We start from the raw sequence: 26,053 nt of genomic DNA, 5'->3' as shown, positions 1-26,053 counted from the left end.
CAAGGTACGACTGTAGTACAGGTTTTTTTTTAAGGAAGAACGCCAAAAGTAGCCCAGTGAAGGCTAAGCATCCCAATGGCCAACCTCTTTTGGGGTGGGGGTGGGCAGAATGGAATGGAATGAAGCATCCTGGGAAACAGGAACGCTCCACACATTTTGTTGCATATGGGTCCCCATTGCATATAGCATGACTACTGTAACAACCATATGAAGGAGAAAAACAGGAAAATTGCTGTCCTACTTGTATTGCACTAGGTGAGTCCTTAATTCATCAGTCAATCTGTTACTCTCGGTATTTTCTAGGTAAATCAAATTATAGACTGGATCCGTCGCTAGCCCCTTACACTGAAGTAATCCGCAGGCATACTGAAATAATTTAATTACTTCACTTATTCTAAAGCCAGTGTGCACTTAAAAAAAAAAAAAACGTTATTAATTTAATGCATTGCAAAGAGCCGCCGCTAATCCTTGAAGTGCTACCAGATTTTCACTTATACAGGATATGAAAAAAGAGGAGATTTTTTAGCCCTGCAAGATTAAACAATCACTAGGGTTTAAAGGCTTAATCTGCCGGTGTTTGTATTGGAATAGCACACAAGTCCCCAGCTCTGAGTGCAATTGGATGCAGCACCCAGAGTCGTTTATGAAAGGAGGGAGGGGGGTGCTCCCAAGTAGAAGCGATTTCTCCTTTGAAATGTGTTGTAGTGTGAATCTGTGAAGCTGGCCCGGCTGCCTGTACTTCTTTCTCTTGCTGCTGCTGGAGGCGAGGAGGAGGAGGAGGTGGAGCGGAGTTGCTCCACTGCATGAATCCAGGCTATTGTTTCAGGCACACGTCTGCTTTAAAGAGAACTATCACAAAGCAGACCCGTTACTCATTCAGATGCAGAAGCTCCTTCCATCACACAAGACAGCCCATTCAAGTCACATGCCAGAGGTCTCGGCAGAATGGGCTGCTGCAGCTGCTTCGAATCTGCTGTCCAACATTAGAAGCAGTTGGACGAACCTGACAGCAGTCAGCCTCCCGGCCTCTGAGGAAGGAGGAGGAGGAGGAGGAGGAGAAGGAGAAGACAGAGAGAATCTCTGGGATCCGAGCTGCACTATGTTTGCAGAGGAGTTGTGGCTTGAAAATGAGAAAGCCTGCGCCGCAGTGGTTCACAAATCTAAGCGAGGAAGGAACCGCCAGGAGCTGCTGGCAGTGGCTTTGGGGGTGAAAATGGGAGTCAAGGGAGCGCTCTTGTGGCAACCTCTCAAACTCTTTGCCTATTCACAGATCACCTCTTTGGTCCGGAGAGCGGCATTAACACAAAATGACAACCATTTCAACTATGAAAAAGCACACAATTTTAAGGTAAGAACATCTTGTGTTTTGTTTTGTTTTTTACTTGTGCTTTTGCTTATATTGTCAGTACGCTCTGCGTGTGTCTTTTTATCTATATTTCTCTCTTAGAAAGGTAATATTGATTGGTTTTAAGCAGGACTAAAGAACCGTTAAGAGAATAAAACTTGTGATACAACCAAGGGGCTTCCTAGGAAGGAAGGAAGACAGGCAGGCAGGCAGGCAGGGTGAATACTCAAAACAAGCCCATTGGACCTTGCTGGAATAAAAATGCGTGTTCCTGACAAAACTAACTTAAATCTCATTGAAAGCAATGGGGGTGGCAAACCAAAGTGTATGTACATGTAACTCAGGCTGCAATCCTATACGCATTTTCCTGAGAACTCAGCGGGTCTTTTCTGACATGTATAGGAACCACACCATTAAGCCTTATAATAAAAGAGCTGGATCTGTTACATGGGTAGAACGAGACTCACGACAGCAGTCCTTATGCTTTTAAACCAGCTCACTGGATTCACAGTTATTCTTCTGTGGCAGTTCTCATCAAGCTCTCTCTGGAATAGATAAAAATGTGTTTGCCCAATCTTAAGTTTTGCCCATGAAGCTCGTTCTTAACATTAACCGTCCGTGTCAACCGCAAAGTCGACTACAGCAGCCCCAGCACCTAACCAGAGTGGTGTGATGGCATTATCTAATCTCTTTTGTTGGTTCAATGTGCCAAGGAAGCATTCTTGGAGTGAAACGTTGCCCTCGCTTGTCAACAGCTGAAGCTCTACAGTATAGGTTTATATCTAGAGAGTCTTTCCATCCCTCAGACAGTGTTTGAGACAGTATACATACATAGAAGAGGTGACTCATCTTTAGAAACTTGGCTTCCCGGCATCTTGTTCAATGTCTTTTTCTTTCTTTCTTTTTTTGTGTGGGAAGAGCTGCATTTGTTCCAGGCTGAGACACACTCCCACTATCACAGTTTAAAAAAAATCTCCAAACTCCTGTTTGATGTTTACTGGGAATGGAGAACAATGATTTTTATTCATAAGGCCTTGGGCATATGTTCTGTTTTCCTCTGGTGCTTTGCTTTGCTAGGAAGTTTAGGTTGTCTTTACCACTATCTATAAACAAGCCCATCTCTAGCAGTTGCTAGGGGTAATTCACAAAAAGAGAATCAAGGATCTATTGCCAGGTGGGGGAGGGTTGAAACTACAGTCTTCCTCCTCGAGGGACAGATGGCAGCTCTTGCAGAGTAAACTAGAGCACAGACATGATGAGTGCATATGTCATACATGCTGGAAATAGTACTTTTCAAATGTATTAACTAGTCTGTCACCTCCCAATGCAAAAAGGGGGGGGGAGGAATTCTTGCACACTTACACTGTTTTTGAACTCCTATAATGTGGGTTTCTCTTTTCATGCACTATATAAAAACCCTTAGACATAAGACCCAGGTTATCTTAGAAATAGCCCCCAAATATATTTTTGGACCATTCCAAAGGGGGATCTTCTTTGTTGTTTGAAGCAGCTTTGATGCTTGCAGATTCCCCATAATCATCAGTTTAGATGAAAAATGGTTTCACTTTAGCCAGAAAAATATTTTCTCATGACTTAGGGCATATTTTCCACGTTGACCTATACATTCTCTCTTTCCTCTTCAAAATTCCCCTTGTTTGGTCTTTGATTTAAAACTGGATGTGTGCCCAGAACCTTTTATTTGCTCACTCTAGCTGTTCTGCATGCCCTCTTGCTTCCTGTTTGAAAAGGGCTATAATTTAACTGGTAAATCATATGATTCTCTTTTCAAAACTTTAAACGCATGACTTGAAATGGGTTAAAAAAAAAAAACTCAGTGTGGGTTTTAAGAAGTACTTTGAAAATGTCAACTGGCCAACAAAAAGGTATAAGGCTTTAGTGAAATACCTTATTTGTTATCTATTTCTTACCATGATTTATAGCCAACCTTTTAAGAGGAGCGCATGCAGGGCAGTTGACAGTTAATAAAACAACGTAATCACAAGTATAACTAAACAGCAATTTAAAAAGAAATCAGTAGCAGCTTAAAATTAAAATGAGAGTGAATGTTTAATTAAAAGTGTGCCAAAATAAAAGTGTCAGTGGACAGTGGTGGGTTGTCACTTCCCAGGAAGATTCTTCCACAGTCTGGGCGCTCCAAGAGAGAAGGCCCTCTGTCACCTGCCCTCCCATTGGACCATGGATAACAAAGACGACACAGGCAAGAACTTCTGTAGTGGACTAAGGGTTCTTGAGCATATTCATATGGAAGGAGACAATTCTGTAGGTGCCCAGGACATTGAGGGCTCTAAAGCTCAATGCCAACACTTCCAAGTTGAGCCTTGAAACAAATTGGTAATGTGTTCACTTGGTAAAGGATTGGAGTAATATGCCCTTGTCTTGTGGCTCCAGCCAAACCCCTGGTGGCTGCATTTTGGGCCATTTAGAGATTCCAACCTGTCTTCATGGATAGCCCTACCTACAATACATTGCACAGAGGCTTACCTAGGGTCCCTTGCACCCTTGGCAAGGAGTTATATCGGTTCTCCCTCCACCCACACACACAAAAACAACTTGATGCCACAGTGCAAGAAGGACAGGAAGCTTCTCTTGTGTTTGATCTTGCTGTGACAGAGGTGTTTCATCGCCCCATATGTATACATCATACACTCCATAGTATGATACGATTATTTTTGCGCGCACACACACACACACATCCTGAGCCTGTGTCCCCGGTAGGAAACAGTTTTGTCACCTCTGTCGTTGCAGTAGCTTAAAGTGCTAATGACTGACGCCAGGCCTGACCTCTAGATAAGGACAAAGCTGCCATTTTAACACAATGAATACCCAATCTATGGCCATTCCCTTTGGTCAAAAGCTGTGGTTACAGCCATATAAATAGGTGCATTTGAAAACTATACCGATCACCAACCCCTATTAGATCAAGCCTATTTTCCCTGATCTAGCCAGGTGGCGCTGTGGGTTAAACCACAGAGCCTAGGCCTTGCCAATCAGAAGGTCGGCAGTTCGAATCCCCGCAATTGGGTGAGCTCCCGTTGCTCGGTCCCTGCTCCTGTCAACCTAGCACTTCGAAAGCATGTCAGAGTACAAGTAGATAAATAGGTACCACTCTGGTGGGAAGGTAAACAGTGTTTCCATGCGCTGCTCTGGTTCACCAGAAGCGGCTTAGTCATGCTGGCCACATAACTCGGAAGCTGTACGCCGGCTCCCTCGGCCAATAAAGCGAGATGAGCGCCGCAACCCCAGAGTCGTCCGCAACAGGACCTAATGGTCAGGGTTCCCTTTACCTTTACACTACACACTACACACATGGAACAATTGGTTCCTTTTCCAATGCAGTGCATCCATGGAGCAATTTTCAGAATATTTTTCCTATCGGCACTTTGGGAACATGGTAGTATTAAGCCTCCATGCTTCATTTGCTGTTAAATACCATTGGCAGGATCGTAGCTGTTTCGAAAGAACTCTTGAGTAATCTATACGTAGTTTTTCAGATAGCACGCCTATCATGATAGGATTCTAAGCTCATGTTTGTGTAAATATCACAATAAGTTAAAATAGTTTTCCTTCCTTATCTTAATTTAGGAGTGGCAAAGATAAAAAATGGACCTAAGAACTATGCTAGCTCTCCCGTGGTTGTCTCATGACACTACGAAAGTTGATTAAAAGTAGCACATTATGCCATAGACATGATAAAAGGCAAAATGTTCTTAAAGCACCAGAACTCGTGGACATTCTATGAAGCTGAATATTAGAAGATTCGGAAGAGATAAAAGAAAGTACTTCTTCATGCAGCGCATAATTTGAACTATGGAACTCTCTCCCACAGGAGGCAGTGATGGCTACCAAGTTGGATGACTCAGTGGCTACTAGTCAGAAGCAGTATGGTTCTGAATACCAGTTGATAGAAACCACATGAGAGGAGATTGCTATTGTTCTTGGGTCCTACTTACGGGTTTCCCATGGGCATCTGGCTGGCCACTGCAAAGACAGGAGGTTGAACTAAATAATGAATAAAATTATAACTAGATGGACCATTGGCCTTATCCAGTAGGCTCTCATTGTGCTCTTATCCTTGCCACTTGTTATAGAACAGTTTAAGGATAATATTCTGTAGAACTGAATGCATGTAAGGAGGGTGTGTTAATGGCATAGAAGTTCATCAGAATGTTTGGTGTATGCTGTCATCGAAGAATCAATAAAAAGTATTCAATTGCAACTTTATTCCATCTCGGGTTGCAAGGACTCAATATGTTCAATATGTAAGTTTAGCAAATGTGGGTCTAGATCTTCTGGTACCCATGTGTGTGTGTGTTTTTTTTTAATGCGATTAAAAAGTGTATGCCTACGTAACTTCCTTTCGATTGGGTTGAAACTTGCTCTGAGTTCATTTTCTGACACTAACAGATCATACAAAATCAAACTGTCAAACCAAAGCTTTTTAAAACGCTGTGCAATTATTTGTTTGCAAATTTACTGGGTAGTCCAAATTTAGAACATTAAATCAAGTCCATCTTACGCAAGTTTACATCTACTCTGATTCCACAGAAGGGAAAACAGAATCATAAATGAAGATGAGAGGGATGTAGTAAAAGAAGTTGTTGGACTTTCATTCCTTGAGCAAAATGATTACTCCTTTAATTATTAGGCTATAAATGAACCAGGAATGAACAATAGACTCATCATACTGTAAATGTTGTTTTAGATGAGTTAATAAATTGTTCTAGAGAAAGAGTGTTGTCCTGTGAAAATTGGAACACGGATTCTAATTAATTAATGGAAACTTTGCTTTCAGTGGACAAAATATCAGGCTCTCAAGGTTAAAGAACTCAACAAAAGCTTTCATTTGACCGTTTTCATTTTCACAAAAAAGAACTAAAGGCTCAGAAAGATGCAAGAAAATCTACTGCCAAGCTAAGGGACACCACACGTTATGCAGTGATAATTGTTTATTTTGTTAATGTGATAATTGTTTTACTGTGCATCATAATGAGTTACTGAAGCTCCTGGTTTGAAATGTATAGCGCTAAACAGTGCTCACAAACAGCAGATGAAATAGCAAAGCTGTGTCTGGACTGGAGAGAAGACTAAAGAATCTGGCCCAAGGTGACTGTAGACCAGGGGTTGTCAACCTGGTCCCTACCACCCACTAGTGGGCGTTTCAGGATTCTAGGTGGGCAGTAGGGGGTTCTATGGCACAAGCTGAATCCTCCTTCCATCGAGCACTGGTGGGCGGCAAGGAAATTTTACCATCAAGAAAGATGCCTTAGTGGGCGGTAGGTACAAAAAGGTTGACTACCCCTGCTGTAGCCAGATTGAAAGAGTGGTACTTTCAAAGCATGTCATATCTTTCTTGAAAATATCCATGATACCACATCTCTCTCTTTGCTCATGGATGAAACAATATTATTAATTCATCTGTCAACTGTGATCAAAATGGCTTTTTCACAGACAGCTCTATCATGGACAGTGCCTGGAGAACTTCAAAAAATATTAATTATTGCAAGCATCGCAACTGTATGCTAGCAGTTTTATCATTAAACATAGAGAAGGCTTTTGATTACCTGGAGGAGCTTTCCCCCTTTACTCCTTCTGTACTTAAAAAACCAACAATTTTAGCTAACTTTCTGGTTTGACGAGGAACTTGATAGGTACTTTCTTCTCCCCTGGCTCTCCATTCTGTCCACTGAACCTTTTGTAAAAGGAACACAGAAAGCTGCCTTATGCTGAATCAGACCATTGGTCTATCTGACACAGTATTATTGACACTGGCAGTGGCTTTCCAAGATTTCGGACATTCCTGTTCCTTCCTGGAGATGCCAAGGATTGAATGTGAGACCTTCTGCATAAAAAGCATGTGCTTATTGCTTTTTGTTGTTGTCGTTTACAAATTTTCAGTCTATGAGAACTGAATCTACACTTCAAATTGTAGGCTTCAAATTAATAAGAACTTTGGTTTCCTAATAATACAAAAGGAGAGAAGGAAATAATTGTCACACACACAAACCCCTGGTCACCTGCCCCCCACCCTTTATCTAAGCCAGGGATAGGCAAACTCCGGCCCTCCAGATGTTTTGGAACTACAGTTCCCATCTTCCCTAGATAACAGGACCAGTGGTCAGGGGTGATGGGAATTGTAGTCTCAAAACATCTGGAGGGCTAGAATTTGTCTATGCCTGCTCTAAGCCATGCAATCATGTATCTCCTGCTAGTTCTATTCAAATGCACAAGGGTAGTTAGGATCTCTGCCTGGAAAATGTGGGTTTCATTGGTCAGAAAGAACCAGGGGCCATGAAAGGGTATTTAAAAGCTGGTTTGCCCTTGCAGCTTTGTCCCCTCGCACCATCTCCAGGCTAGATCTTCCCAGGTCTAATAGTTAATTGGGCATCCACAATTTGCCCCTTTTCTGGGGCTGAAAGCGACCTTAGAAAAAAGGGGTGGTGGCAGAAACCATTAGACAGGGAAGCACCGCAGGGCTTGTGTGCAGCAGTGGCGCCAAGAAGGGAGGGGGAGACTCTCATGAGCAACCCCTCTTTTCTAAAATAATCAGCTGCAGTTAGCTAAATAATCTCCAGCAAAAATTACTATTCTGTGTGATGTCACAAGCAGACCTAAAATATCCCTGTCACTAGCGTAGAGCAGCTTAAGGAGATTAGGAAAGTACTGTTTTAATAATGAACTCAAATGCATTTAACTTCTATAAACATTTTGGTTAGTACTTTCACTGACCTCATCTGCACATAACCCTAAGCCAATTCGCAGCTCAGCATGAACGTGCAAATGTGAAGGCTCCTAATGAGAAGATTGAAGCTGCTTTGCTCCTGGCTCCAGTCGTTCTGCTGCTGAGCCGTGTCTTGCTGAGCCATGGTTTGACTTAGTGTGCCTTCCAAACCCAAGGCCCTGGGTTTAGCTCTCCAAGACAAACCATGCAACCAAGGTTCACCCCATCGTTTTTCCAGCTCGTGGTTTGCCTGCTAGGTCTAAACCACTAGCCTGCATTTGGAAGACACACTAAGCCAAACCACTGCTTAGCTCAACACGGCACAGCAACAGAATGACGGAAAGGGGAGTAAAGCACGTGTGATCTCTCTGGGAGCCCACAAGTTTGCTTATTCATGGTTTGACTTAGCATTACGCATGAAATGGGTCATTGTGAAGCTGAACAAAAAAAAATCCCACTCTTCCCATATCCTTCTTTCATCTTGGACCCATATCTGTAGATTTAATGGGTCAATCAAACAGCATATTTAACTCCACTAAATTTGGATAACAATCCCGATGTCTTTTTAGCGGACAGTGCAAAAATTGAACAAACATAGCTTACATCTTTGCAAAAAAAATGAGTAGCGTTTCGCTCTGTTCTGCCTAACTATCCAAGTATATTTTCATGAGCTACGCACATGATTGGAAGGACTTGGAAATTCTTAGTAGCACATCATTACAGATTTAAACTTCATTGAACATTTATGGCACGTGAGCAATCCTAAAATAAATATTGGATGGGAAATTCATTATAGGACTGGGGCACAGGCAGCATCTCTTTTATTCACTAGATTTTTTTTTTCTTTCCAAAAGAGATACATTTCTAGCACTTGCCAAACTTCAAACTAATTATACATTACATTTCTCTGAAAAATGTCAAAATATGCAACTACAATACTGGTATCATCTTTGATCCCTACCTCTGATACGCCTACATTACTTGAGCTGCTTCAGACTTCCAGGTCATGATAAGACTCGTGTAAAGGCCATGCTGGCTGAACCAACTCTGGATCATCCAGAAGAAACTGGGAGAAACTGGTCTTAACATTTTGTACATCATGACCATGTTTCTGATTTCAAAACATTTCTGTGTTCGTTTGCTTCATTGATGCAGGATTTGAGACTAGTATTTTCTGTAAAATAGTCTTTTCATCTGTCTTATGCTGTTCATTGTCATGGCTTGTATGGAGATGGGTAGCAAAATGGCACATACTGTATTTTTCTTTCAATGGGGATCTGTTTAGATTTTTGTGGTCTCCATAAAACAAGTTTACTTATTTAACTTGGAGAGGAGAAGGAGACAAAAATTGTTGACTCGAACATGCAAAAGTCAGTAATTGCCTGCAGCGTCTACACAAACCTCTCGTTATTCCTTTTGAGTCAATGATCCCTTTTGTTTAGTGATTGTGATGTGTGTTAATTATACAAAGGTTCGTGCAACTGTTACATTCTAATTATGATCCATTATGACTAATTAAATATTGAAAATTAGATGAAACTTACATAAATTATCAAGTGCTGTCCTGAAACAACAGAGAAGGGTGGCACCAATAGAGCAGAACCATGAGGAAAAAAATCAAAATGGTCCAAACCAATATTTATGGAGGAATCTCAATGCATTTTTGTTCCTTAGCTATTCCCCAAGGGAATATTTTCTTTTCTTCTACAAAGGTGACCCTATTGTCTGGTCATGGAGACTCTTAAGAAAAGAGTTTCTTTTTTTTTTAGTGTTCACATGCCAAGGAAGCAAATCTGTCTTGGCACAAATATTGCTTTCCTGAGATGGAACTTAAGGTTTGAAATGTGTCAGGATCCTTTCATACATTGGTTACACCCTTTTTAGATTTTGTCCAAACATTGTCCTCGATAAGATGCCAGAAAGCCCTCCTGGAAGTCAAGCAGGAAGAATGTGCGCTGTTAGGAAGCAGGAAGAAATTACCAGATTCTTGTTCTAACGTGTGATTAACGGATGCAGGGTTTTCAGAACTTTGCCCTTTTGTTTTGTCTTTAATGGGCTGCTTCAAAAGGTCCTCTACAATTCAGCGAATTGTTTCTTTTACTAAAAGAGTTTTCAGTCCAATCTGCAGCCTGGTACCACAATCTGAAAAAAACACAGTGCTGCCACCCAGAGAGCCTGGGCTCAGAGGCATCCCTTATATTTTTTTTTCGAGAAAGAAGTATTTGGTATGCATGGAAGAGAATGCCAGTATATGGGCTTCATAGAAAGGTGGGAAACCTCTGCCCATATGGTCCAGATCACAACCATTTCAAGCAAGTTAGAGATAGATTTCTATATGTGGCAGCCACCCCATGAAATAAACTGCTTTCCATTCTACCATCTTTGAACTCTACAACAGTATATTTCATACCGTTCACGGGGGAAACTACACCAAATGCTGCACTATGTTAAAAGACAAGCAGAGAGAGAGAGAGAGAGAGTGCAACAAGAGAGCAAACTGCACCAGAACTTTTCTACCTGATGGCCTAGTTTAGTTGTCATTTATTTTCAACTAGTTTTTCTTTTTTTTTCTTTTTTAAAAGCTTTGATAGTTTTTAAAATGCATCCCCATCACAGTTTGAAACTGGTGCAGTCATCCTCACCACCTCATTATGCTGACCCCCACTGCTCCATGTGACGGCTCTTTACTAGCAGCAAACCTCACAGATCAGGCGATTTTTCACAAAGGTCTGATGCATGTGAGCATAATGGCTGTTTGGCGCATATATACACACACACACACACACACACACACATACATATATTAATGTTATATATATATGTGTGTGTGCTCAGGAAGCGAAAGCAGCAACCGACAACTTAAAAATACAGTGGTACCTCAGTTTCTGAATGTCTCGGAAGTCGAACGTTTCAGTTTTCGAACGCCAAAAACCCGGAAGTAGGTGCTTCCATTTTCTAGCATGACTCAGAAGTCAAACAGCTTCTGCTGAGGTTTTTTCCCCCAGTTTTCTCTCTTAAATTTGCAGGCCGCCGTTTGCTCCTCGGTTTTTGAACGTTTCGGAACTCGGAACAGTCTTCCGGGATGGATTACGTTCAAAAACCGAGGTACCACTGTATTACAAAACACAAGTTACATATAGGTACACAGTTATATATACAGACACAGTTTCATTAATAGAAAGTTACTAATATATAAACATCAATATCAGTTCATTTTCCTTCTGGCACACCCTCTCTCTCAGCCTCCAGATTCTCACCCAGGGTCCAAACAAACTCTCAGCTTACCCACAAAAGTCTCACAGTGAGAAGAGCACCCAGAAAGAGTGGGCATCACCCTAGTCTCTCTCTTTCAACTTGCTTTTTATGGGCAGGCCCAAGGTGGATAGCACTTCCTTAGGCTGCCTTCATGTGTCCCGTTCAGCTACACCCAGTTCTAGAAGCAGCGGATTTGTTGAGTTTCCCAGGTGGTTCAAAGAAGGCGAAAAGGGGGCCTTCTCCACTCGCAGCTCTTCCTTCACCCTCTGTCCTCTCCTCCTCGTCCTCCTCCATCTTCTTCCATATACCATGTAGTAACAGCAACCATACTTGTTGTTCAGTCGTTCAGTCGTGTCCGACTCTTCGTGACCCCATGGACCAGAGCGCGCCAGGCACGCCTATCCTTCACTGCCTCCCGCAGTTTGGCCAGACTCATGTTAGTAGCTTCGAGAACACTGTCCAACCATCTCATCCTCTGTCGTCCCCTTCTCCTTGTGCCCTCCATCTTTCCCAACATCAGGGTCTTTTCTAGGGAGTCTTCTCTTCTCATGAGGTGGCCAAAGTACTGGAGCCTCAACTTCAGGATCTGTCCTTCCAGTGAGCACTCAGGGCTGATTTCTTTGACCGGCATGTTATAGCCACTTTATAGATGACATTTTACTTGCCTGTGTATGGTTGCTGTTTTCTCAAAGAAATCAAAGAAAACAGCAACCATACACAGGCATGTAAAATGTCATCTATAAAGTGGCTATAACATGCCGGCCACTTGCACTGGAATTACTTTCACATTACGTTTTTAATATGAGGCTGCAAACAGGTGGCCATATGAAACTGCCTTGTTCTGAGTTCAGTGTATTGTCTGCTGCACTGGCAGTGCCTCTCGAGGGTCTCGGACAAAGGATGCTCTCCTACCTGTCCTGCCAATGCCAGGGACGAAACCTGGGACCTTCCGCATGCAAAGCACATGCTTTAGTACTGGCACTTTCGCTTTGCACTTCACTAGCACATGAGAAACAAGAAACCCATTAAAAGAGTTAACACAGATTGATTTCAATGCCCTACAGTGTTATTAGGTTTTGTTTGTTTTGCCTTGTAAAATGAAGAGGGCCCTGAGACCAAAGGCAGCTTTCTTTTCCCCGGGCCTCTAATTACCCTCAGTATTTGGGATGCAGCTGTCTGTGAGGAAGACCTGATCTTTAAACTGAGTCGTTTGTTGCTTATCTCTTTCTTCTGCTTGTTCCATCTGTCAGGCCATCTGCCTCCCAATGACCCTGGACTGCTTTCCATTCTGTATTACAGGTCCACACGTTCCGAGGTCCACATTGGTGTGAATACTGTGCCAACTTCATGTGGGGACTCATTGCTCAGGGAGTCAGATGCTCAGGTAATCTTAAACATCTTATTGGCCAGGCCCTTTACCCCTGAAAAACAAAACCTTAAAAAAAAATGTTTAGGGGTACTCTCATTTTCCTACTCATATTGAAATACTGCCCCTCAATGAGGTCAAACTTAGATTCACAAAATGTTTAGAGGTATGCGTACCCTTGCGTCCCCACAGAAAAAAAGCAGTGTGTGTGTGTACATACACACACACTTAATGATGATGATAGTAGTAACTGGTTTAAAGTGGATGTCTCCATTTCACTCAATGAAGTCAACAACTGGTGTTTCTATTTTTATTTTCCTTTTCTTTAATGAAGTTCAAAACTGGGAAAGAGTAAAACTTTTGGTATGGGAAATCCTGGCTAAAATTTGAATTCCAAGTTTAAAATATATAAGTAACTATTGAGCCATTTGGGGGATTATAATGGAGCTGATAGTCCAGCAACTAAACTGCTCAACTGGACTGGATTGGACTCCATTTCTAACCTCACTGACCTATGGTTAATGGGTACTAGTCATGTTGCTGTTATTGGTTTTGGGCGTTTAATATATGTTAGCTAACAATTGCCAACAGGGTTGTTAACTGTCCAGAAGAATCTAACGGCGTACGTTCTGAGCCTTTAACAGAGATTCGATATAAAGAAATAGGCAATCGTAGCTTTCATGTCATGAAGTCAAAAAACATTACCTGCTGATTCATGGGTTAGGCACCTGTGGTCCTCCAGATATTGTGGGGACTGCAACTCCTGTCCCTCTTGACTAATGGACGTATTGTCAGGGGTTGATGAAGCTTGATAGACAGTCACGGCTGAATTAGCTGGTGTAGTTCTATGAATGTGCGACCCAGAAAATAGGTGCAGTTGCAATTTAACATGCCATAGGGTAAGGTGAGTTAGGTGGGAAAGATTTGTTATGCCCCAAAGCTCTTGGATTTGTGGTGGGGACATCATAAAGGTAAAGGGACCCCTGACCATCAGGTCCAGTCGTGGACGACTCTGGGGTTGTGGCGCTCATCTGCATTACTGGCCGATGGAGCCGGCGTACAGCTTCCGGGTCATGTGGCCAGCATGACTAAGCCACTTCTGGAGAACCAGAGCAGTGCACAGAAACGCCGTTTACCTTCCCGCCAGAGCGGTACCTATTTATCTACTTGAACTTTGACGTGTTTTCGAACTGCTAGGTGGGCAGGAGCAGGGACCGAGCAACGGGAACTTACCCCATTGTGGGGATTCGAACCGCCGACCTTCTGATCGACAAGCCCTAGGCTCTGTAATTTAACCCACAGCGCCACCCGCTGTGATGGGGACATCATACTGCTATTTTATATTACGGTGCCTAAAGCTGGGGTTTTTTCTCAGTCAACCATACACAATATATGACTTAAATAACCGTTCCTTGGTAATTTCTTGTCAGTTGTCATACTTAAGTAGGTATGGGTTTTTGCCAACAATACTGTAACTTGACTTCAACTCCCATCAGCCCCAGCCAGCATGTCCAATTGTTTCAGCCCCTATAAAGAGCTATACACAGGTCTCTATGGCTGAGGTGTCCATGCTAAACACAGGAGACCTGTGTGACTTCAGGGTCACTGCCAACCCCTTTAAACAAATACAGACTCCCTTTGCACAATTAACACAAGAGGTCGAGCAGACATATAACGAATTATTCTTATAAGAACTGTACGTTTAAATATAATATGTCTGGCTGCATTTGTTTTCATTCATTTTAGCATTTAACCTGTGAAAAAAGTATGTTTATTTAGTCCAAAGCTTAACGTTCTGCTTCATTAGGTTACCAGTATTTAACTCTAAGCAGACAAACAAGTTTTTAACTACACAGGAAATGTTTAGCAAGAACTAAAAAAAAAAAAACCTAAAGGGAGTATCTTAAGTACAGCTGGCTGGGTTTGTTTAGATTTCACTGAACAATACTGTATTATGCATTTAGTTTCTGTCTGAACGAGCCCAATAAACCAAACAGATTTAGTTAAAGGCACAGAGGTCCTTTACCTGTAGATACCGAAGAGCTATTTTTAAGCTAGTAGGCGTTGCGTCTCCCACCCAACCAGATAAATAGTGTGAATAATGGTACTTTCGATGCTTGTATTAACCTGCGATTTTACAAATTGGGTTATGTTGCTACTGCATAAAAAAAAAATGAATATTGCAAGGAAAGAAACTGTTCATGTTTAGCAGTGGAATACTTTTATGTTGGTGGCTGAAAGGGACAGTGATGGTTCTGAATCACACTGTGTACTTGTGAGAGTTAATTTTTATAAGAAGTGCAGAAGTCTAAGCCTGCCCAGAATCCCTAATCTCGGAGTTTGAAGCCCTGCTTAATGAATGAGCCAAGCTCTGGTTAGTCATTTGTACGGGTAGTTGACTCTGCACATGCATAGAGACACACTTTCATTATTACTTCACATGTTCCAGTGAAAGAGCAATGAATCCAGTTTTCTAGCAAATGAGTGCAAAGGTTATATAACAAACGGCAAGCATATATTTTAAACACGTATTCATTTTTTACTGTTCTCAGGCTTCCCCAAACTAGCGCTTAATGCCAGCCAGATGTTGCGGACTACAGCACCTGTCAGTCCAGCATGGCCAATGGGACAGGGATGATGGTCAGATGAGAGTACATCTGGAGGGCTCTGGCATGGGGTTAACCCTTCCCTACCCAGCTACAACAGAAGGCTTATTTTTCTCTTGGCTAGAATAGCTGGTTTCTTTGAAGCCTGATTGCACACAGGGAGATGGAGTTGGCAGCCCCCCTCTCCTGGAACATCACTCCACCTCTGTTGCAATTAGGCTTCCATTAGGGGTCATATGGTAGAAACTACACTTAGGCTACAATCTTGGATAAGTCCCACTGCTGTGATGTAAGCCACTGAGCCTCTTGGGCTTGCCAATCGGAAGGTTGGCGGTTCAAATCCCCGTGATGGAGTGAGCTCCTGTTGCCCTGTCCCAGCTCCTGCCAACCTAGCAGTTTGAAAGCATGCCAGTGCAAGTAGATAAATAGGTGCCACTATGGCGGGAAGGTAAACGGCGTTTTCATGCGCTCTGGCTTCCATCACAGTGTCCTCTTGTGCCAGAAGCGGTTTAGTCATGCTGGCCACATGACACAGAAAGCTGTCTGGGGACAAACACCGGCTCCCTCGGCCTGAAAGCGAAATGAGCGCCACAACCCCATAGTCACCTTTGACTGGACTTAACCGTCCAGGGGTCCTTTACCTTTTTTACCTAAGTCCCACTGAACTCAGTGGAGCTTGCTTCTGTGGTAAAGGTAAAGGTAAAGGGACCCCTGACCTTTAGGTCCAGTTGCAGACAACTGGGGTTGCGGCGCTCATCTCACTTTACTGACCAAGGGAGCTGGTGTACAGCTTCTGGGTCATGTGGCCAGCATGACTAAGCCACTTCTGGCGAACCAGAGCAGCACACAGAAACACTGTTTACCTTCCCGCTGGAGCGGTACCTATTTATCTACTTGCACTTTGACGTGCTTTCGAACTGCTAGGTTGGCAGGAGCAGGGACCGAGCAACAGGAGCTCACCCCATCGCAGGGGTTCAAACCACCAACCTTCCAATCGGCAAGCCCTAGGCTCTGTGGTTTAACCCACAGCACCACCCGCATCCCTTCTGAAGAGAAACATATAAAATTTTACTATAAATGTAATATTTACCACATGGATGGGCCTAGAATTCTTGAAGAGCTCCTGTATCCATTACAGTCTTCATTACAATCTTGGTCCATAAAATTTGTTTCAATTTGTTCGAAGCCGCCCAGGGTGGCTGGGACAACCCAGTCAGATGGGCAGCATACACATAATTTATTGTTGTTGTTACAGTTACCTGTCATTATTTCAGTTAGCACTGAAATGATCTGAACATCTTGTCATCGTGTTTCAAATTTATTAGAACCACAGGCACTTGGAAGCATTTCCCACATTCTCCACATGGTGGCCATTTTTTTTTTTTTTTGTTTCAGCCTTAACAGTTGCTCATATGTGCTTTGTGTAGCTGCTACATTACTAGAGAATTAGAGTAAGATTCAAATTTTATATTACATAGGGCTGCCATACGTCTAGGATTCATTCATCGGAAATAGTGTCTGGGCGGAATTCTAAAAAATTCTCAAAAATTTCTGGGGAAACCCAGGCATATGGCAGCCCATATCAGAAGCTCAACAACTTTTGTGTCCGGATGTTCACTTTTTGAAATATGGCAACCCTATACTCATAGAATTTCATTCCTTTGCATATTTTTGCCTGCCATCCTTGGTTATATTTACAAATTGAACTGTTGCCCTGTGTGCAGTAACTTCCTTAAAAGTAAGAGTAATTGTGAGAGCTAAGATGTAAACATGTAGAATGTTTTCATTCTTTTTGAGAGTAAATTAGAATAAAAAGTAACACTAATACTTTCTTTACAGACTGTGGATTGAACGTACACAAACAGTGTTCAAAATACGTCCCCAATGACTGCCAGCCAGACCTCAAGAGGATCAAACGAGTCTACTGCTGTGACCTCACCACACTAGTGAAGGCCCACAATTCACAGAGACCCATGGTAGTGGACATATGTATTCGAGAAATCGAAGCAAGAGGTATTTACGTGTTGATGAAAGAGGATTTCCTTCGCGGGGTTACTAAAACACTAATATAATATCACTGACTGACAAACGTAATCAGATATTATGTTACAGAAAACTAAGAAATTTTTAAATTACATATTTTACATAAAGTCTGATTTCTTTATATTCCTTTGTGAGGGAAAGTTTTATGAACAAATTGTTTAAAGCATTTACTTTGTGCGGTGGTAGTAGTGAACTATAATTCGCTTCCTCAACCAAATGAGGTTAAGTTGTTCTTCAAAGTGCATTGTTTTAATTATTTGATATACTTAGCTATATTTTTCAATGTAAAAAACAACGCCCCCTCACATTTAATTTTTCCAGTGAATATTGCACTTTCCGATTAAAACTATTGGGAGCTATAGTAAAGTCCAATTGCTTTCAAAATGATAACCAAGCCTATGTCACAGAAACTAAAGTGAAATGAACAAATGCATGTTAGGATATTAATGTAAAAGAAACTCTTAGCTTATAAATAATAGAAGAAAATACTTATAGAAGGCTTCAATAGGGCGATATATAAATTCAGTCAATCAATCAATGTGTATATCATAAATCAAACCTAGAACTGTTATAGGAAATTTAAATATCTCGGTTGTGCCGCCAGGGTTGTGTCCAATTAAGTTCTACACAGTGTAAAACGGGCTGGAATATATTTAATTAATAGACCAAAGTTAGTCATTTCCAGTTTACCCATCTTAGTAGCTGAGTGAGTATTGATATTAGAATACAATGGTGTGGATCCAGTGCCGGATTTACGTATAAGCTAAACAAGATATAGCTTAGGGCCCCAGTCTCTTGGGGCCCCCCAAAAAATTAAAGGGGGAAAAAACTGGATGTACATTTCCAAAATATAAGATAAAAAAACAAATAAAATAAAACCTACATACAGCAACAGTGTTTTGTGTAGTGTAGGCTCCTATGATGTAAGTAATGGGCCCCGCCTGCTAGCCTGCTCCCTAAAATATCACTGGTTTGCTCATTTCTATATATAGGGTGCCTGCATTCTGCATGTGCAAATGGCTTTAGATACCTATTAGGTCCATAAATTACCATATGGCATATATTCAACACAAAAAAACAGCAACTATTGTTGTTGACAAAGGACATCTGGACATATAAAAGGGCCCCATTACCTTCAGTAGCTTAGGGCCTCATCAAACCTAAATCCAGCCCTGTGTGGATCCCAAGAGAAGTGAAGTTCAGGAATTTTACAGCAGTTTTTGATGCCCTCTTCCCACCTGAAGCCACCGGTGCCCCTACCCCCAAGTATCCACCCTTGTGAACAATGTGGGATATGGCATCTGAGGCTGCTGGAAGAGGCGCTTTGAAGTTCAGAGAAATGAAATTTCAGATGGATGCAGGGACAAGGAGAGGATAGGAAACTTTCCTTCCATGCACTTCCTTAAATTGATCCAAGCCATTAGCTTAAATTAAGTCATCATCCTTATGTGGGAAAGGTCACACAGCTCAGTAAGAGAACTATAGTAATGGTTTGCATGCATAAAATTCCTGGTTTTTTGTTTTTGTTTTTGTTTTTTTAAAAAAGGCTAGCAAGCCTTGGAAGGCTCTCTGCCTGAGACCTCAGAGAGCTGTTACTAGAAGGTTCAAGGCCCCTTCCATGCATCACTTGAAGCATCTCTCTACTTCCTCGCAACGCTCAGTTGTTACAAAATGAATTGTACCCTTGTGCTTAAATATTGTCAGCTTCCCTTTCCAATGTAGTGATTTCAAGTTATCTACTATAGATCCTCAAACCGATCTCCCAATTTTCTCCCCTACACACATGGTGTGTGGGAAAAAACCCTCATTCTTTAAAAGCTAATGATTGCTGTTATGGGCTTAAAGGGGACATAACTAACCAACTGTGAGAGCTCTGTCAAAAGATGGCCATAGGATGAGTAATTTCTCTTGTTCCGAGAATTTGGGAGGCAGAAGCTAACTTGTGAAAAGAAGTAAAATATAACTGGAGTGTAAAAATGGACTAAACAGCAGCTGATGAAATTTTTGCCTGCAGGTTTGAAGTCAGAAGGGATTTACAGAGTCTCGGGGTTCACTGAACACATTGAAGATGTCAAAATGGCCTTTGATCGAGGTACAGTATTTTTTAGCTGAGGAAAGCCTGTCGGCAATATTTTTGCTTTGGAAAGCTTGTACATACCCTGTGTTCATTGGCGTTGCACATGTTTTGATGGCGTAATAATGAGAGAGCCGTTTCCCTGCCACAATACTTTCTGGGTATTTTATTATGTACTGGTTTCTATTGGCATTTACCACGTATGTCAAAACATGTCTTGGGGTGGGTAGGAAGATGCACAGCGTCTCAAAACACACCTATTTGAACTGCTTCGTTTCAGGAAGGACTATACCACATTCTATTTCAGCACATTAAATTCTGCCCCACTATCTCTAAAATAATGAGGGTCTAAATTACATCATCACTGTACTATAAGGACGGATGAGCTTTAGAGTAAAAATCAGGTCAGTATATTTGTGACTGTTAATTCCACTGATGCCCCGAGTAAGCTTGATAGGAATAATGTTTATTTATTCTTCCATGGAATGAATATGGATGCTGTACAGCAACAGTTGCTCACTGTGCTGGTATTGTTGACCAGTTCTGTTCCTGCTAGCATATAAAACATTCATTGTACAGCTTGTTCATAGAGTTCTCATTGTAACAAGTGCATTCTGAGCTTGAGTTGGTTGTTTGTCCTGCTTGGCACCACACATCTCATATTTGAGGGTTGTTACTAAAGAAGGATCTACATCACTATTTTTGTCTGCTTGATTTGGTTTTTTGCAAAGCTGCATTAGCCTCATTGGAACTAATGGGAACTTTTTTTTACTAAGCTTCATAGCCACATAAGGGGGTTGATATTCAGGGAGACATGGCTAGCAAATGAAGAGATAAACCTCACCCCCTCTTTTGTTCTGCCCTTCATAACTGCAGTTAATTTAAGAAAAATTAGAGCTGTAATGCATGTTATGCATTTAGGATTGTGGGTAGATTCACCTTTAGTGTGTGTTATAAACTAAGGGCAAGCACAAGTTCTCTTGTCAGCTTGTTTAAAATATGGCCACTGAACTTTGGTTTTTTTTTATAAAAATATGTTTATTAAATTTTATAAAAACAACAATCAATACAAACAAACCAATACAAAATAATACAACCATAGAAAAAACAAAAACAGAATTACAATAAAAACAAAGAACTTATACTATCCTTAACATCTATCCTTTACATTGTATCCTGAATTCCTCCTATCTCCACTTCCTGCGTTCCTTGTGAATCATCTTTAGTAATTTCTTACCATCTTAAAACATCTTACTTTACTATAAAGAATCATTAATTTAATCTAGTATTTTAACTCATTCCCTCACAATTCCAACACACTTAACCAAACTTTAAATCTACAGTCTAGCTTTTTTTCCAAATTATATCTAATTTTCAATCATACAATAGTTTTTTTAAATATAATTTAAATTTCTTCCACTCTTCTTCCACCGCGTCGTCCCTCTGGTCACGAAGTTTCCCGGTCATCTCAGCGAGCTCCATATAGTCCATCATTTTCATCTGCCATTCTTCAATCGTTGGTATTTCTTCTGTCTTCCAGTTTTTAGCTATCAAAATTCTAGCTGCTGTTGTGGCATACATGAATAAAGTTCTATCACATTTTGGAATTTCTTGGCCTAGGATGCCCAGTAAAAAGGCATCTGGTTTCTTTTTAAATGTGTTTTTCAACACCTTTTTCATTTCATTATAAATCTTTTCCCAGAAGTCTTTTACCTTTGGGCACATCCACCACATAAAAATATGGCCACTGAACTTTGAGATGCATATGATTCCAACCACCAGGAGACTCCAGAAGTGACCTATTTCTCAACATGCCACCATAACTTGTTTGGAGGTCTGTGGTGGCATAATTAACATAGCAATTTATTAAAATGCTTATATACTACTGTTTCATTTAAAAAAAAAAATCAAAGCGGTTCCACTTGGTAAACAGCTGCACACAGCTCATCACGCCAAACAGCTTCCCTGTGTTTGGATTTAAAATAGCTTATAGGCTGTATGAATTTGCGAAATTTGCAAGAATTGTACCCTGGAAATTCAACAGTTGCGGAGATAGTTATGTGTAGACTAAGATGTTATTTTTCTGGTTCATTCCTCATTGGTATTTTCCACATGCCCACCCAGGTTGCTTTCAAGATGTTACTGGTTTTTTTGTTTTTTTGTTTAAATTCTATTCAGGACAGTGAGCTGATGAGGACAAAGTCACTAAACAAGCAAACAAACAAAGATGGCTGCATGTGGCTTGTTTGTGATGGATCCCTTGACCGAATCATGGTCTCCAAAGTACTGCAGCTTCCTTTATCAGTACCATTGCTCTCTAAAACTACTTATTTTCTCCAGCCAGCTGATTCTTATTAGCATCCAATAGCACCAATTTTCAGAATGAGCAATCATTTTTTACGCCTGCAGTTTGTGGCATACTGCAGTTCACAAATAGTACATTTGCTTTCTGTAGTGCCTTTTGAATGTTTGAAAGGGGGGGGGGGGAATACAGTGATGGAATCCATAGGTACCATAGATTCTTAGAGCAATTCCAATTTGAGCAGTGCTTTTCATCAGAATTAATTTCTTGATTTGCTGTGTGTGTGTGTAGGGTGCACACATTCCTGCTATTTAAGTGGCCTTCAGTCTTTCACCATCTGTTTAGCTTTTAACAAGTTACAGGCAGAGAGATACTTATCAGCTTCCAAGTAAACCTCCTCGGTGATATGACTTGCTATGATAACCTATGAATGTCACTTTTATTTAGTAAACTTGCAGATAGCCTGGAAAAAGGATATGGCATTCTGCTTTACCATATCTGGATGGATATAGAGGCAGCTGCAGTATTTTTTTCCCCCCCAAAGCATTTGCTTTCACTGTAGCACTTTAGATCTCATTGTACTGCAATTAAATAGAGCTGTCCAAACAACGTTTTATAATACCAACGCTACCGTGCCAAGTATATGAGGATAAATATGAGACTGGCTGGTGCAGAATAAACACTGTGATGGAAGTACTGGTGCTGTATTAGAGTAAATGCTAATATGCGGGTTCACTCTGCTATATCAGATAAATAGACTGCTTGTTTTAAAGACTTGCTCCCCAGTCACAAACACATTTATAATTACATTTGAAGATTCATCCAATTACAATTTAGCTCCTAATAAGTCTGATTATTGCTGCGGTGTTAAACTTACAATTTGGCCTTCACAAGTAACTCAGCTATACTTCTGCTCTAAAGGAAATTTTTATGGATATATTTTATATCGCTTCAAGTTTAATGCCACAGGTTTCTTCGCAAAATGATTATTTATTCTGCTAAATACAAATGTATTTAAAAACTTTACTGCAGGGCCTTTCATAAGCAAAACAAAGTACCGTGACGTAGAGGAAGGAATAGGTACAAGGACTTACAGTGGTACCTTGGGTTAAATATGCTTCAGGTTACATACGCTTCAGGTTACAAACTCCGCTAACCCAGAAATAACGCTTCAGGTTAGGAACTTGGCTTCAGGATAAGAACAGAAATTGTGCTCTGGCGGCACAGCGGCAGCAGGAGGTCCCATTAGCTAAAAAGTGGTGCTTCAGGTTAAGAACAGTTTCAGGTTAAGAACGGACCTCCAGAACGAATTAAGTTCTTAACCCGAGGTACCACTGTATTTTAAAACAAGACCTGAGAAAGCAGGTTTATCACTTGTTTTCTAAAGCGACAGAAGAGTGGATTACTTCTGAACAAATTTAAACTTTGTGCCTGAATACTCAACTACTTAGTAAACTGTTCCTAAAACACTCTCTCTTCTCTCCCCCCCCCACCCCACCACATAAATAAGATTTTATACTCATGGTTTTATAATAGTTCCTCATGTGCTGCACTAATAGTTTCACTGAAAGGTATCCTTAAATCTTTTAAATAAAATGAGATTGGTCTACTACAGTACACTGTTCAAGGGAGTGTCTTTGAAATGCATTCAGATAAAACATTTCAGCTGGTACAAATTGATCCAGCAAATGTGTTCGCTGGAGCCAGTGTATGGGAACGTGCAACTTCTTGATTGTTTTAGCTTCACTGGCTAAATGAACCCAGGGATATATAAATCAAGGTGTTCACTTCGAAGCCTTAAAAGAGTTTGGGACAAGCATTCATAAGGGAACCTGTCTTCCCATATGGTCATATGTCCATCCACAGAGGTTGACATCGGAAGACCCATAGGCACATCCCAGCTCCATCTGAGGTATAGTTGGTAGGGATGTGTGAAAAGGTATCCTGTGCATAGCTGTCAACCCTCCCTGCTGTTTCCCAATGCTATATTAAGAGAATTTCCCGCAAAAAAGGGGGAAAGGTTGACAGCTATGATCCTGTGTAGTGTCCAGGTTATGAAACTTCTCCTTCATTTCCAAGTAATTCAAAACCCAATCATGAGCAATGTTTGACAAGATAACTCAATAATGTCTTTGGCGAAAGAAAAAGTAGGACCTTTAAACCATCTCATTCTTTTCTAGATGGTGACAAGGCAGACGTCTCTGCCAACATATACCCAGACATAAATATTATTGCTGGAGCACTGAAGTTGTATTTCAGAGATCTGCCTATCCCGGTTATCACCTATGATACGTATTCCAAGTTTATAGATGCAGCAAGTAAGTACTGAGGCATTTCATTTATTTATATAGATTTGCCATAACCTTAACTCTATAATTCTAAAACTCCTGCAGCAGCAGGAATACTGGATTTGTTTGCTTTTGTTTTTTTATTGAACTTTGAAATTTGCATCTGATAAAGCTTACAAGTATATTGTTTTGTGTCACATAGAGCTCCCCAATCCTGATGAAAGACTAGAAGCTGTCCACGAAGTGTTGATGTTACTTCCTGCAGCACACTACGAGACTCTTAGATACTTGATGATTCATCTCAAAAAGTAAGTGAACTTGCTTGTAAAAGGAGGCTTGATCATCTGTCATTCTTCATAAAGAAATGTGCTTTAAAAAACATTTTAAACCGTCACTGCAGAAGAAATTTCTGGCAACCCAGCCAGATGGATGGGGTATAAATAATAAAATTACAGTATTATGAGTAATTTTAGTAGTAGTAGTAGTAAAAGGACCCCTGACCATTAGGTCCAGTCGCGGACAACTCTGGGGTTGCAGCGCTCATTTTGCTTTATTGGCCGAGGGAGCCAGCATACAGCTTCTGGGTCATGTGACCAGCATGACTAAGCCACTTCTGGCGAACCAGAGCAGCGCACGGAAACGCTGTTTACCTTCCTGCCGCAGCGGTACCTATTTATCTACTTGCACTTTGACGTGCTTTCGAACTGCTAGGTTGGCAGTAAGTTAGTAGTAATATCTTCAAATTTTAACCAGTTGTACCAATCAACAAGTGACGGCCATATAAGTAAACCAGAAATGTTAGACATGTACAAAGATACCTAGGAGTATACAATCAGTCATCACAGAGATCACAGTTAATTCAGAACTTTGTTTCCAAGTGGGCTCACACACAAATAAAAGTCTAGTTTATTACTAAATGTGTAGAAAGAAAATTGACCATCAATTTGTCCACGGGCGCCCTTCACATGGAACAATCCTGCCCACGTGTAATTGTGCCCCCCCCCCCAATTTAGAATAGGTGAGTGTGCTGCACAGAGCTCCAGTCTCCATTTAAGTGCATGGCGTAACTCACCAGCCTGCCAACACTGACGTCACTGCAGCTTTCTTGGACAGGGCAGTTGCAAAACAAATTGACACTGCGGTGGGAGCTGGAGCCAATATGGTATAGGCCTGTGGGTGAACCAACAGAGCCATTATGGTACAGGCCCAACCTTACTCCTGCCTTGCCCTACAATAGTTCCATGCAGGTTGCCAAAAAGTCAGTGTTGGAAAGGTGGTTCCAGCTCCCCCCCCCCCAGGCCACTATTGCAGTGCAGAAACAACCATTATTCAGCATGCGAAGCAAACATCTACTATATATTTTGAAAAGTAGTTTCTCTGTGCCCTATGCATTTGGACACCTCTTAAGATATTATACGGAAAATTTGCATGATGGTTCCTAAGATCACGGAGCAGGTGTCTGTTTCTGTTTGGACATAACCTTGAATCAAGATTGCTAACTAAGCCAGCCATAGGCAAACTCGGCCCTACAGATGTTTTTGTCCTACAACTCCCATGATCCCTAGCTAACAGGACCAGTGGTCAGGGATGATGGGAATTGTAGTCCCAAAACATCTGGAGGGCCAAGTTTGCCTATGCCTGAACTAAGATTTTCAAAACTGCACTGTTTGTTTGTTTGTTTGTTTGTTTGTTTGTTTGTTTGTTTTTCCTAGAATTCCCAATCAGTTCTGGGTAGAAAGAAAGGGTGGGGAAACAGTTTAACAGAGATATCGCTTTTCTTTCACCTTTAGGATTACCATGAATGAAAAAGACAATTTTATGAATGCTGAAAATTTGGGAATAGTGTTTGGACCTACTTTAATGAGACCCCCAGAAGACAGCACCCTTGCTACGCTCAATGACATGCGGTACCAGAAACTCATTGTGCAAATATTGATAGAAAATGAAGATGTTTTGTTTTAAATGAACAAAGCTGTAAACTCATAGCCATCTGCTATGAAAAAGCAAGTTTAAAGGGAAAACAAATTCCCATAAG

The 26,053-nt window shown here is 41.2% G+C and overlaps 1 protein-coding gene across 1 annotated transcript; it reads left to right on the top strand.

Moving 5' to 3' along the window:
* Positions 1–778: 778 nt before the first annotated feature.
* On the top strand, positions 779–26,053 carry LOC117055494 (beta-chimaerin). Its single transcript, XM_033165035.1, has 7 exons — positions 779–1,348; positions 12,639–12,723; positions 17,151–17,324; positions 19,369–19,446; positions 23,911–24,048; positions 24,221–24,326; positions 25,809–26,053. The coding sequence occupies exons 1-7, from the start codon at positions 881–883 to the stop codon at positions 25,978–25,980; spliced, it is 1,221 nt and encodes a 406-aa protein (XP_033020926.1). The 5' UTR covers positions 779–880; the 3' UTR covers positions 25,981–26,053.

The sequence above is a fragment of the Lacerta agilis genome, chromosome 12 (genome assembly GCF_009819535.1).
Source record: "Lacerta agilis isolate rLacAgi1 chromosome 12, rLacAgi1.pri, whole genome shotgun sequence".
Classification (NCBI taxonomy): domain Eukaryota; kingdom Metazoa; phylum Chordata; class Lepidosauria; order Squamata; family Lacertidae; genus Lacerta; species Lacerta agilis.
This window is presented reverse-complemented; position numbering and strand designations above follow the sequence as displayed.